The sequence below is a fragment of the Mus pahari genome, chromosome 2 (assembly GCF_900095145.1).
Source record: "Mus pahari chromosome 2, PAHARI_EIJ_v1.1, whole genome shotgun sequence".
In the NCBI taxonomy this organism is placed as follows: Eukaryota; Metazoa; Chordata; class Mammalia; order Rodentia; family Muridae; genus Mus; species Mus pahari.
In genome coordinates, this window is record NC_034591.1 from 58,793,075 (window position 1) to 58,807,621 (window position 14,547).

Consider the following 14,547-nt stretch of genomic DNA (forward strand, 5'->3'; position numbering starts at 1 on the left):
GCAAAAAAATTACTTTTAAGCCAGGTGTGGTGCTGAACACCACTAATCTTAGCACTTAGGGAGAGGCAAGAGGATCTGGGTTCGAGGCCAGCCTGGTTTCAGTGAGTTCCAGGATGACCAGGGCTTCAAGGAGAAATCCTGACTCAAACAAACAGATTTAGTCTTTCAAATCCAATCACCTGTCTTATTTAGGAGCCTGACTGAACCAGGCTCACTGCAAGCACTTATTACCAGGAGAGAGCCTATGAACTTGTGGATGAAGGCAGCGTGGCCATCTTGACCCATGACTAAGAACGAAATGAGCAACTCTGACAGCTGTAGTTCTCAAGCCAGGTCATCACACAACAACAAGACCAACTTTTTTTTAAATCCTTTTATTTGGGAAAAGTGCTTCTTACAAAAGGGCAGCTGCAAAATACAGAGGCCTCTGCAATGATGACGAGTTTTTAAGACTGGGTGAGTTCCGAGGAAGCAAAGCAGAGGGACAGATCAGAGCATCTCCCACGTTATTTCAGGAAAGAGAGCAACAAAATGCAAAGGTGAAATTCCTGCCAAGGAATTTTAGCAACTTAACTTTCGCTTGTCTTGCGGGTGGCCGCCCTCCCTTTTCTTCGGTGGGGAAGGGGTTGGTTCATTACTCCTGCAAACAGATAGATAACCTCTAGTACAACCAGCACCTGTCTTCCTGTCAAAGCTCACGGATGGAATGAGGCAGAGACCCACAAAAACAAGCACAGAACCTCACAACAGGCCCCCTCAAATGAGGACAAAGGCATTTGGACTGAAAAGGCTTGACTGTAAAACATTCAAAACATCAGTGTTTCCAAGACCCAGCTTGTACTGAGAGAGGGACAAGCAGGTCATTTAACCTCTACAGCTGATCCCATTTCTCTAGCATACAGACAGACAGACAGCTACTGCTACGTTAAAAACTACTGACATACTGCTTGGTCCTTTAAGATCTACCTGACACATGTGGCTGAAACCACTAACCCACATCTGCCCACTAAAGCTAAGAATACTGCACCTATGCACAGATGGGAAGGAAGCTGCTCACATGCTCGCTCATGCTCGCCCACCAAGTCCATCGACCCTCGGGAGTTAGCTGCCAGCTCCGCACTGATGGAACGCCATTGCATCCTCCCTGGGTCTTTACATTTTTCTCAGGTTAACCTCAACACATTCGCACCTGGCTCTGGTCACCCAGTAGTATTTCTTGCGTGCAGCAAGGGCCCAAACCACAGGACAAGCACATGTGATGGGGATTACAGGGTAGGGACAGCTATAAACCATGAAGGTGCGCATCTCCCAGAAACCTCCGGGAGCGCAGAGAGCAACTTAGGTCCCTTTTTTCCCAATTGCCCCTATCCTTGGACCCCAAAGCAGTCAGTGCTTTTTCCTTTGAACCTCAAAGGGGTCTCAGAATGAGTGTGCAAATCCGTGAACACAACCTGGCTGAGGACAGATGGCGCAACAAACCTACACTAACTGTCTGACAGTTAAATTCATGTTACAAAAAAACTAACTTTAAGATTTATTTTTGTAACTTTTGAAACAGAGAAAACAACACACTCTTGGGGGGAAGGTAAGGATAAAGGAACAGGCCCTGGGTAGCGGTCACAGCACCTGGAGTTTGAGAGGCCTGCCTAGAAGAGCCACACGCACTGCCACACAGCACAGGGGACAGCTACTGTCTGAGGCTCCGCAGACCAGTGCCCGCGCCACGCCACGCAACGCTGCTATAGATCCAAGTCATAAAAGTCCTCCAGCTCATCGTGAAACAAGTCCCACTCGTCCTCAGAGTCTGTCAGCTCGTCGTCCCCACCTGCAGCCAAAAGCATAAGCAACATCTCGCCCAGCTCAAAGGTGACAACCTCCTCTTCGTCGTTGTCAAAGGGGTTGTTCTCTCTCTCCTCAATGAGCTCCCAGAAGTGGTTCCTTCGTTGGGCCTGTAAGAAACAAGGCCATGATAGGGGTGGCACTGTCGAGCAGTGTCTTCTATCCGGTTGCTCATCAGGTAAACCGTGCGGCACAGAGGGAGGGCATGGCGGACCAGAGGTCTTAGTCTGCCTTGCCAGTGCCGCCCTTTGGCTATTTGCAGCCAACATGTTAGGCTAGGGCTTTGAGCACATTCCTTTCCTACCCCTCCCATCTTCTGAGGTCTGACACTTTTTAAAAAAAAAAAAAAAAAAAAAAAAAAAAAAGATTTATTTATTTATTTATTTATTATATGTAAGTACACTGTAGCTGTCTGTCTTCAGACACTCCAGAAGAGGGAGTCAGATCTTGTTACGGATGGTTATGAGCCACCATGTGGTTGCTGGGATTTGAACTCCAGACCTTTGGAAGAGCAATCGGGTGCTTTTACCCACTGAGCCATCTCACCAGCCCAAGGTCTGACACTTTTACTCCAGTCTCCCCCACCCACCCCCCAGCACCTGAGTGTCATTCTCCCCTACCCCAATATGTGCAGGACTCAACTGACAATGTGTGCTTTCCCCTCCTTTAAAGAAACAGCGAGAGTTACCCGGTATCTGCTTGATGCTCCCACTTTCTGTCTCTGTGGCTCCTCTCTACGGCCATCAGGGTACGCATGCTTGTAAAAACAGTTCCCTCCAAATGGGCAGCTCCCACGTCCTTCATCAAAATACCTGCACGCCTTGTTGCTGGAAAGGAAAATATCGCAACCCTTATTCACAGTGGACTTCAGGCCTGTATCAACTACATCTGGGGCTTCTCTTTAATAGGGGCAGAGTACAGCAGCACCCCCTCCCCCAGATGTGTTCTTAGAAACATGTGCTCCAAGCACTGAACACTCCAAAAACATCTCTACTTAAATGTGCATGATTTACCAGCACTAACACCAACTGAAAATTTTTTAGAATAATCACAAAGCACAAGAATTCCTAAGCCTTATGACTCTTATTGACCTGGAATGAGCTGGAACCCCCTGCGCAGGCTTTAGCTAGAGTGGAGACTTCACTGCAACAGTCCCTCTGCATACACCCAAGCACTGTGTTTAAAGTTAAAAGCATGACACACACTGGGCAATCAGTTATCCTGTGCAGTAAGGAAAGGGTAGGTAGGTAGGTAGCAGGAGTGCAAAGGCAGCACCATCCGCGCAGCACCATCCATCCGCGCGAGCCCGGCTGCTCATACCTCATGGCCTCCTTGTATTTCTGAATGAGTTTCTGCTTCTCTTCTTTCTCCTCCACCCAGTACTCACTTGGAATGACAAAGTTAGATGTGATGCGGCACTCGGGGCAGGACCTGGGAAACAATGAACAGGCTGCAGTGCACATTCCCCCCTCTAGGCCCGCTCTTCAAGACACACCCTGGTGTGTCACCTTAACTGACAGGCACATGAGCATTAGCAGAAAGGGATTCCAGTCACATCTGACCCTTTCTTTGGAGGAAAGACAAACTCCTTCAGAAACCAACTCAATGGCTAGCCAGTTTTTAAAAAAAGACTTAGGTAAAAAACAAAAAACAAAAGAAGACATTTCACACAGACTCCTTCTTTCATTTAAATAAATTTATTTCTTGTAGCTTTGCTCTGTTTGGATTATGTGGCTTTTGTTCAGTTATGAGAACAGTTTTTAAAGGATGGTGGATTTTGGCTAACTTAATGGATGGTATAGGAAAGTGGAAAGTGTAAAACACCAGGAAACATACATTCAGAGCTAGATGTTTGTTCACGAAGCCTAAGCTGTCTAATCCATTATTAACACAATCTCCTCAAAAAGCATGAAGACTCTACTAACTGATACACAGGGTTTCCTCATTCAAATAAAACAGACAGAGCAACTAACCTAGGGCTAGCTGCAGTACAAAGAAATCTCAATTAGAACACCCAGGTTCATGATAAAAGACATGCATTTAAATGTGGTCCTTCTGGTTGGAAGTTGGCACAAGATACTAAACTCTTCCCGAAAATAGAAAGCACAAGCGAAGATTGGGGAGGAGTCTCACTTTATGATCTTGCTCTCAAACTGTTTAGCGCTTCTCCACTTGCGGATGCACTTGAGACAGTAGGTGTGGCTGCAGTTGGAGAGGATCCCAAAGCGCCGCTCGCTGGGGTTGGCTTTCTCATAGACCACCTCCATGCAGATCCCACACACCATGTCCTTGCTGCGCTGAACAGCAAAAGAGAGCTCCATGTCCTTCTCATGGGCCTCAATGCAAGACTGGAAGAAGGGAAGAGACAAGAGGCACAGTGAGGCCACCGCAGTCCAGTCCAGAGACTCCACAGTCAAGGTCCTGCCGAAGCTTTCCAATCTGACCTGGCTTTGCTTTAAGCACAGCTCCACACCCCTGTGGTGCTCACATCACTCGTCAAGCAGGGAGAACGCAACTCTCAATACTTTCTCTGTACCCCAGAGCTCCATCCCTACAAGCCCCGCATCAAAGACCCCATTCACTTAGGTTATGTTTTAGTTTTGGGGTGGAAAATGAAGGATTAAAGCCTCTATTTCAAAACTTTAGGATACTGAACACTTGGGAGGTGGTGGCAGAAGGAGCAAGAGTTCTACAGTCCAGCCCCACGTTACAGAAGCCTTTGTCTCCAAAGAAAAAGAAGAAAAGAGAGTTGGCTGTGGTGGCACACACCTTTAATCCCAGCAGGCGGAGCTCTGAGTTTGAGGCCAGCCTGATCTACATTTCAAGTTCCAGGGCAGCCAGGACTATGTAGAGACCCTGTCTCAAAAATAGAAACAAATGGAGGCTGGTGAGATGGCTCAGCGGGTAAGAGCACTGACTGCTCTTCTGAAAGTCCTGAGTTCAAACCCCAGCAACCATATGGTGGCTCACAACCATCCGTAATGAGAACTTATGCCCTCTTCTGGTGTGCCTGAAGACAGCTACAGTGTACTTATATATAATAATAAATAAATCTTTAAAAAAAAATAGAAACAAGAAAGACTACTAAGGTAAATATGAATAGGTACCAGGTGACGATTATGTAGGGCACATTATTTCCATATCCCTTTGAAGGGGTGGTTCCAGGGGCTCAAACTTGAGTCTGAGTAACCCCAACATTCAGGAGGCAGAAGCAGGAAGAACCCAATATTTTGAGGTGGAGCCAGCCTGATCTATGCAATGAGCTCCTGGTCAGCAAGGGCAATGCCAAGAGACATTGTCCCTCAAAAGTTAAACACACACACAAAACACTGAAACAACTGAGACAATTCATATACTACACTATTTCACATATGCAATTAAATAAACCACTGATTCTTTCAGAGAGGTACAACTACTGTAATTTAATATTAAAGGCTTATCTTTTAAATCATGGGGTGGGGGGGGGCGTGAAAGTGACTGCAGGAGCAGTGGAGCCCAGGAGGTGGCTCTCCTTGGGTTCTAGGTGGCTGTGTCTCCAGCCCACGCTATTCATTCCAAAGTGCTCAGAAAACCCTGTAGGTGCTCATTTCCGTCAAAATTCCCATCTGTGGACAACCACTGCTCTTCGGTACACCAATTCTATGGCTTTAACACTAGCTTAATTGACTTGTATCATATTGCTGAATAATAGTCTGAATTCTCCTCAGCACCTATTTTCTTTACCCACCTCCACTCTTGAGACTTCATGGATAATGCTATATTTATATATATTTTAGGTTTTTTGAGATAGGGTTTCTCTGTATAGCCCTGGCTATCCTGGAACTCCCTTTGTAGACCAGGCTGGCCTCGAACTCAGAAATCCACCTGCCTCTGCCTCCCGAGTGCTGGGGTTAAAGGCGTGCACCACCAAGCCTGGCTCATGGATAATGCTATTATCAAAGGGCACTGACCATATGTATAAGCCTAGCAACCCACAAATAAGTGGAGGGAATAGCTCCTCAGAATTGCCTTCTGTCTTCTACAAAGGGCTGTGGCATTCGTGAGCACACATGAAATAATAAACTTAAAAGAAAGCTGAGTGTAGGGCTGGAGAGGTGGCTTGGCAATTAAGAGCCTGGGCTGCTGCTTCAAAGGACCTGGTTTAGTTCTCAAGAACCACAAGGCAGCTCCATAGCTCTTGTTCCAGAAAATCTGACACCTTCTGGCTCTGTGCAAACAGGGCAGCACTATACCAGCCAGCCAGGCGCTCAAAGTGCTAAGCAGAATTACTAGCTGACCCAGCCACTACACTTCCAAAGGTGATCCAACCCAGGGCCAGCTCAGAAGACCTACTGACTGCCAGGCCTAGCAAACTGAGTTGAAATACTGGGTTTCACGTAGTGGAAGGAGAGAACAACACCCAAGCTGTCCATTGACCTCTCTACATATGTGCTGTGACATACAACCCTCCCCATAATGAGTAAACTCATGTAAAAAGCAATTTTTAAAGGACAGCTAAAGACACAGGTTCACAAAAAACAAAACAAAAGAAACAAAAAACTTACACACAATGAAACAATTCAAATATCCATCAGGTAATTAATAGAAAAACCCACAGATTTGGGGCTGGGAGGATTCCTCAGTAAACCGCTCGCTTATTGTACAAGCATGAGCACTTGGATTTGGGCTCTCAGTACATATGTGAAGCCAGACACAGCAAGTATATGTATATCCCAGCATTGAGACAACAGGCAGGCAAACCAATTGGTGAGCTCCAGATGGAGTGAGAGATCTTGCCTCAAAATTGAGGTAGAGAACAATGAAGGAAGATACCTAATGGTAACTTCTTCCCTCCGTGTAAGCATACTCACATAAACACACACACACACACACACACACGCACACATGTGTAACAGCCATACAATCAACATGAAACCACAAAATGATGTATAAATACATACATACTCCAACAGGGAAAAGTTTAAAAAAATAATCAAAATGGGAGGAACCAGCCATTGAAAGTCATCCATACTGAGTGGTGCCAGCTACACAATCATCCACAATCGACAAGACACCCAGAGAAACAAAGCAGACCCCACTGTTGATGGAGCTCAAGGAAAAGTGGAGCAGAGGCCAACTACTAAGAGGATATAGGTTTTCTTTGGGGAGTGAAAATGATCTACCTTAGAATTACAGTAATGGCTAGACAATGCTATGAATATATTCAAAAGCAAGGGAATTGTTTCAAAGAAATTATAAGAAGTGAGTCTCAGAAAAACTATTAGTAAAAAAAAATCAGAAAAAAAAAAAAAAAAAAAAACCAAAAAAAAAACATGAACTACCTTTTAAATACCATAGCCTGAGGTTCTGGAACCAGAGCTTCTCTTTTTAGGAAGTGTGTAGGACCATAGTCGGGCTCTCCAGACCCTCCTGCCTTTGGCTTCACTATGCCTGGATTATACAGATCTATCTTTGACAAAACACTATAAAAATGTGGAAGAGTACATACATCACCACCATTTATTGGCTCCTCATACTTAGCACAAGCTGCTCTGAGCACTTACTTTTATGTGCTGTGACCTCTGGGCAGCATCCATTGGGTGTAGGACCTGCAGGCCACACATGTCACACGAGTCTCCGTGGAGATACACACAGTTTTCCCCATAGCGACACTCTCCCACTGCAGCATAGGGGCAGAGCTGCTTCTTTGTCTCCACCGTAGTTGGCTCCTTCTCTGACTCTTCCTTGGTCACTGAGCCCTGCAGGGGTACTTCAGTGCAGGAAGGGGCAGCTGAAAATGTTTAAGATGGTAGTAAAGGTCCAAATACATAAGGCAGTTATGAACTATAAGGTAACAGAATAATTTCTAAAAAGTAAAAAAAGAAAAAAGAAAAAAAAACCCAACAACAACTTTAATGAAACCTAAAGTCAAGCAAGCCTACTGAACAAACTTTCACTTTTTCCCCTTGGTTTTTTGAGACAGGGTTATATAGCCAAGCTGGCTTAGAACTCCCCCTCTGCCTACCTCAGAATACCCAGTGATGAGAATACAGGTACACACCACCACTGTCCAGTTCAGTTTTGGTCTTTCTGGTAAGGTCTGAATAACCCAGGCTGGCCTTGAACTCAGCAACCCTCCCACCCCAGCCTCTCTAACGTTGGCATTACAGGTATGTGGCACCAAGCCCAGTTCTGCGTGTGAATTTCTTTACAAGTGAAATGTATTAGTAAGTACTGGTTAGTAAGGGTAGATCAGGAGAATCAGGAGTTCAAGGTCATCCTTAACTACTTGAGGAATCTGAACCATAAGAGACCCTGTGTCAAAAAAACACATCAAAGGACTGGTTGTGGGCTGAGTGTGTAGCTTAATGGGAAAGCATTTGCCTAGCATGTGCAAAGCCCAGAGTTTGATCCCAGCACCACCAGGAGCAAGCGGGGGACAGCATTCGGAGACACTTCAGTTTTTAAACAGGAATTCATTTTATTGTAGTTCAAATTTTTTCTTTTACTTCATCTTTAAATCTTAGATAACCCAATCAAATGTGTTGACAGTAGGTTAAACTCAAACACTAGAAACAGAAAAGCTGACACTGAGTTCACTGTGGCCTGTCATTTAGCCCTTTGATCGCAGTTTACAGGGTCCTCACAATACTTACTACGGCCACAGTAGGGCTGCCCAGGGACAAACTCAATGGCATTCACCCAGTCCTCTGAACCCGCTCCTACAGTCGGAAAGTTTGGGTTTCGTGACTCAGCTTCGCCTGAGTTCATCTCAGCGAGTGATCCAACAGCAGAAGAGAGACGTGAGGAAGCAGTGAGGGGTGGTTTTGCACTCAGATCTGTAGCAGTCACTTCTTCCTGTTTCAGTGGCTTGCTGTGTTCGTATCTGACAGAGAAAAGCAAGCAGTTACCATCAGGCTACCTGGTGCCCCAGACGCTTCCAACTTCAGTGTGAACACGAGCAGGGAGCACCTGTCAAGATTTATTCCTATTTAAGTATATCTGTATGTGTGGGTGTCCAGGCCAGAAGATAGCATTTAGATCCCCAGGGCCAAAGTTAACAGGCAGCTAGCTGTAAGCTGCCTGATATGAGTGCTGGGAAAACAAGATCCAGGTCCCTCCAACAATAAGTACTCTTAATTGCTAAGCCATCTCTCCAACCCCTAGATAGCCTTGAGATAGAGGGTTTGCTTATGTAACTCAGGCTAGCCTCGCACTCATTATATAGCTTATGTTGGCTTCAAATACATGGATCCTCCTGCCTTAAGCACTTAAATGCTGGGCTTACAGGCATACCAACAAACCACGACCTTGTGCATCTAGGCAGGGACTGAGCTGTGTCCACTAAGTCTGGAGTGGAGCTCATGACTCAGTGTGTCTAGGAACCCTCACTATGATGTCACGCTGCTGATAAAGGCATGAGACCCAGACTTAGCAAACTTTACAGGGTCTAGTACAACTGTATGGAGGCACACACCTACAATGTCAGGTATCTGGGAGACTGAGGCAAGAGGATTCCATGTTTAGGTCCAGCCTAGGAAATGTGCTGAAACACTGCATCAAAACAAAATTCAATAAAGGCTGTCCTGCAAAATACTAGCACTTGGTAGGCTAAGGCAGGCCTATTGAAGCCATCTTGGTCTATAAATTGAGTTCCACTCCCCACCCACCCACCCCTCAAAAGAAACTGGCAGACAAAAACAAAAAGTTAAACATTTTCAAGCAATTATTTTTTTCCTCACTACCTCCTAGTAATGAGTGTCTACCAAACACGGGAAGCTGTGCCTCCTACTATGCAAGCAGTGCGAATAAAGCTTCCTTAGGAAAGAACACTGCTGTGAAATGGACACCAGTTAAGCAGGGCAACAGCAGCTAGTGACTCTGCCACCACGTTAGAGGTTGTCTCAATGGAAGGAAGGAAGGAAGGAAGGAAGGAAGGAAGGAAGGAAGGAAGGAAGGAAGGAAGGAAGGAAGGAAGGAAGGGAGGGAGGGAGGGAGGGAGGGAGGGAATCTAAATATGGAGAAAAATCTAAATAAGCAAACTGAAGAATCTGTCATGAGATTATATTCTAAGTAAATGGAAAGAATATGAACGCATGTAAAAGATGGGCCCTGTGGTGGAGCATACCTAACTCTAGTCAGACAGATCTCTGAATTCAAGGTCAACTTAATCTATACAGCAAATTGCAGGACAGTCAGAACAATATACTAAGATTGTCTCCAAAATATATAAGCTACATTACCAAGTTTCCCCAAATGAGACAATTTTCCCTTATAGATCTACATAGAATGTTTCTGAAGTAAAAACTAAGTAGATACCAGGAAGGATTTTTAAAAAAGCCAAAAGCTATGGCTACAAAGATAGCTTCAGGGCACCTCACAAACCTCCACACACCCTGAAGTGCAAAGTTCAGCATTCAGACAAACATACTTGTGCACACAAAATAAACTCAACTACAAGGAAAAGAAGTTAAACTAAGAAACCTGTGTGGGCATCTCTGAAGAGCACAGAATGACACTGTATATAGTCTTCTACCAAAATTCAAGTGAGAATGGCTTTGACATCTTAAAATGGCTTTTAAAAGCATTTTCCCCCTCTTTTTCTTTTTTCAGTTTTTCAGAGTTTTTCTGTGTCACTCCGGCTGTCCTGTAACTTGCTTTGTAGGTCAGGCTGGCCTTGAACTCAGGAGACCCATCCACCTGTCTCTGCCTCCAAAGTTCTAGAGTTAAAGACATGTGCCACGACACCTGGGGCAAGGCACATCATTTAAAGTACTTAATTTTATTTATTTAATAAATTAAAACATCTATAAAATATAAGCTGTAGAAAATTCAAATTGTAGTGGCCCAAGATAAAAAGCTGCCAATTGGAACACGACTGTATCCACTGGTCTGTGTTATCTATGGCTCCTTTTGCATAAGAAACCACATTTTGGGCTGGAGCGGAAAAAAAACCTCACACATCTCGAGTCACCAAAAAAATCCACTAGAGTCAAAAGCCACTGACAATTTGTTATACAGTTAATAAGATATAATAGAATGTCACAAAATTGCCAATTCTTTTACAGTGTTAAGTGATGAACTAATACTGAGAAAACAGATGCGTATCAAACTTTCTTCCATATTCTGTATAATTTTCTATCTAAAGAACTTCAAGGGCTGGAGAAATGGCTCAGTGGTTAAGACACTGACCATTCTTCCGAATGGTCCTAAGTTCAAATCCCAGCAACCACATGGTGGCTTACAGCCATCCATAATGACATCTGATGCCCTCTACTGGTGTGTCTGAAGACAGCTACAGTGTACTTACATATAAATAATAAATATTTTTTTTAAAAAAAAGAACTTCAATGAGGACCGGCAAGATGGCTCGGCCGAATGGATAAAGGTGCCTACCACCAAACCTGACCTCAGTTCAGTTCCTGGGAGCCACGAGATGGAGAAAGTTGATTCGTCCAAGTTTCTAAGTTACCCTCTGATCTTCCTTCACCCTAGTCCTACCTTCCCACCACTCTGTCCCGTAGTCGCCACAGCTCTCTGCTCACCTCAATTTCCGTTCTTCTCTCCAAGTCACTGGGGGATGTAACTCAACTGACGGGAAATAACTTCCCCTCAGTGAGTCTTGTCTGTAACATCTACAAAAACTGTCCTGCAAAGACCTGCTCATTCAGCATAAAGGGTGGTACCCTCACATCTCCTCCCTTAGGCAGTTTAACAGCAAAAGACTAAATAACCATTAGGCTCAGAGGCCAAGGGATCCATTCCTGACCTGTAACAGTTATGAGGGAGGGGCTTACTTACCTTTTACCCCCATCCTTACTGCTTTTCTAACAAACCCAGGTAAGGATGACTTCCAAACATTTGTTCCCAACAGCTACTTATCAATGTGTTGGTGTATGTATGGTATGTATGTACCTACCCATCCGTCCATCTGTCCATCTATCCACCCAACCATCTATCCATCTACTTATCTGTATGTATATGGCTGAGATACTTAGACTATAAGTTTTACCTAGTGTAGAAGTTTTTATCCTTTCATTCAGCCACCCATCTACCCATCCATCCATTTATCCACCCACTCATCTGTACGTGGCTGTGACACTGGCTACAAGTCTTACCTAGTGTGGTTGCTTCAAACACATCCAAGATGATTCTCCAAAAGTGAAGCCCAATACCTCTTGCCTTCAATGTGGCTGGACTTAATGACTTTGTCCAGATGTTAGTCAAAGTGACAATGCTGTGACTTCTGAGACTACGTCATAAAAAGGCACTGTATCTTTGCTGAGCCTTCTTAGACTTAGCAGTAAGTACTTTTCAAATCATAAGCATTTTTAGAATACTATATATAAATCTACTAGAATTATATGTACAAAGCTACCAGAATGATCTATTTTATTTACTCTTCAACTCTCCCTTAACCGAAGAGTTCATAAACAAATCCTCACCTGCAGCGGTCTCCATAAACACAGTACCCTCTTTGAAAATACTTGCACACTGCACCGTATGGACTGTCGGAGAGGTCGTGAGAGTATCGACAGTTATCTCCTTCCTTACAAACCCCATGCATAAAATATCTGTAAGACAAAGAACCAGAAATCTAGATTAGAAGACTAAAGCCAACTCTCAGAGAATTCATTACCGCCAGTCTCCTGGCGTGTTCACAGCCATAGCAATGCACTTGTCAGCCTAAGCTGCAAGACGCATTTGGATTGACGGCACACACATCAAGGCATCTGCCCCCAAAGAAAGACGATGCTTATGGGAAGGTGCGGGATAAAAACTAGGGACTCATACACACAAGCACTCTATCACTAAGCTGTATCCTCAGCGCCCCCAACTTTAAACATTTATCTTGTTCATTGAAGGTCAATTCTGGCCACTGCCATTGTTTTGCAGTCCTAGAGGACTGTATTTTTCACCAACTTCAGTCCCTAGCCATGACTACCTGCAAAGCACAAAGATAAAGAAACCACATAGACTACAAAGTGTCAGGTTACCAGTTATATTCAATGTTGTTTAAGGAAACAATATTCAATTCAATGTTGTTTAATTCCTTAAAACCCACATATGAAAAAAGCAAAATTAGACCAGCAACTTTAAGGGATTATAATAGGCAAACAATGATTAGCCGTTTCTAGACACCATTAGGTGAGCATTTGTTAGACATATAAACTCAGACCCTACTAGCCCTACCCAGTACCTAGTGCTGTTCTGAATGCAACATAGACGAAAGAAGCTGCAAGAGTGATTTGTAAGCGCCTCCCTCCATCTGCACATTACTCCTGCCAGAGTCCACTTTCCTATTCCCTTGATCTCTGAGAGGGACATTAAAGGTTACTTTTTGGCATGCCAGAGAGAGAAGTAACTGTTTCTTGGGTGTAACTTTGGTTGGCCTTGCAGAGGACTCTGCCTTCTGCTGGAGCCACAGCTCTCTAGAGTGTGGGGAAGAACAGTGGGGATGTTTAACCCACTAAACTGAATGCTATGGTATAGAAGAACTCATCCGCTAAGAGCACATACCACATATTACTCTTGCAGAAAATCTAGGTTCAGTTCCTAGCACCCAAGTCCGATGGCTCACGACCAGTAATTCCAGCATCAGATCCGAGACCTCTAGTCCCTGCAGGTAATGTGCACATAACCCACAAACTAACAACTACAAAAATTTGGAAAACTAATAACAAAGGCTTGGGGGTTATACAGTATTTGCCTAGCAAGTACTTACTTCCCTAAGCTCTGGGTTCAATTCCCAACACAATCACGGGAAAAATAAAATACAAGAATAAACAAATGCAGTCTCCCTGCGAGAACAAGCGCCCTGAGCACTAACCCATCTCATCTCTCCATCCCTGGTACACCTTTTTTTTTCTCTTTTAGGACAGGATCTTAATATGTAGTCTTGGCTTCCTGAAAGCTGGGATTAAAGATGAACATCACCTCACCTGGCTCTGACGTATATAGTTATATACCCCGTATCCCAGATGATACTTTTAAATTCCTAGTGAGGGAGCATAATGGTTTATTCTTTCTCTGCATTCCCTACAGTACACATCTCTCTATCTAGAAGACGCCTAAGTGCCATGGTAAATCAAGAGGATTACCGAGTTCAAGACTAACCTAGGATACACAGTGTGACTCTGACTCCCCACTTCCACCTACCTCCCCCCAAAAATCCACTGTAATTGGTAAATAATAAACTTCAGAAACCGGGTGTGGTGGTGCACACTCCCAGTCAGGGCTTGGGAGGCAGAAGTGGGCAAATCTATGAATTTGAGGCCAGCCTAGTCTACACAGTGAATTATAGAACAGCCAGAAAAAAAACAAAAAGAATAAATAAATTCCACTAGGAATATTGCGGCAGTTCGGTAAAGGATTTCTAGGACCTCTCTGGTTTAAAGGTACAATGTACTCCCAAAGTCATATTAGCCACATTGGTGTGGGAGGGGAGAGGTGATGGGGGGGGGGATCAAAAGTTTGGGGCTGGAATGAAACTCAATTGGTAGGCTTGCCTAGCATATGCCAAGGAAGTTCTGGGTCCGATTGCCAGCATTACATTAGACAGGCATGCATGATGGTGAATGCCTGTGACTCCACCTCTCAGGTGGTAGCAACAGTAAAATCATAAGTTCTGTCAAATAACAAAACAAGGTCTGGAGAGATGTCACAGTGGTTAAGAGCGCTGAATACTCTTCCAGAAGACAGTGACAGTGTAGTCATACAAAATAAAAT

General features: G+C 44.3%; 1 protein-coding gene across 4 annotated transcripts in view; it reads right to left on the bottom strand.

The window, feature by feature from the left end:
* Nucleotides 1-358: 358 nt before the first annotated feature.
* Nucleotides 359-14,547, bottom strand: part of Mkrn1 (makorin ring finger protein 1) — a 21,503-nt gene continuing 7,314 nt past the window's right edge. For all 4 annotated transcript variants that reach the window (XM_021189457.2, XM_029535319.1, XM_021189461.2 and 1 more), the window contains exons 2-8: nt 12,264-12,392; nt 8,475-8,704; nt 7,383-7,609; nt 3,973-4,187; nt 3,160-3,270; nt 2,528-2,666; nt 359-1,949 (exon numbers count right to left, since the gene is read on the bottom strand). In XM_021189457.2, the coding sequence (XP_021045116.1) occupies nt 1,740-1,949; nt 2,528-2,666; nt 3,160-3,270; nt 3,973-4,187; nt 7,383-7,609; nt 8,475-8,704; nt 12,264-12,392 (1,261 nt within the window). In that variant the 3' untranslated portion in view covers nt 359-1,739. The remainder of the gene's footprint in view (nt 1,950-2,527; nt 2,667-3,159; nt 3,271-3,972; nt 4,188-7,382; nt 7,610-8,474; nt 8,705-12,263; nt 12,393-14,547) is intronic.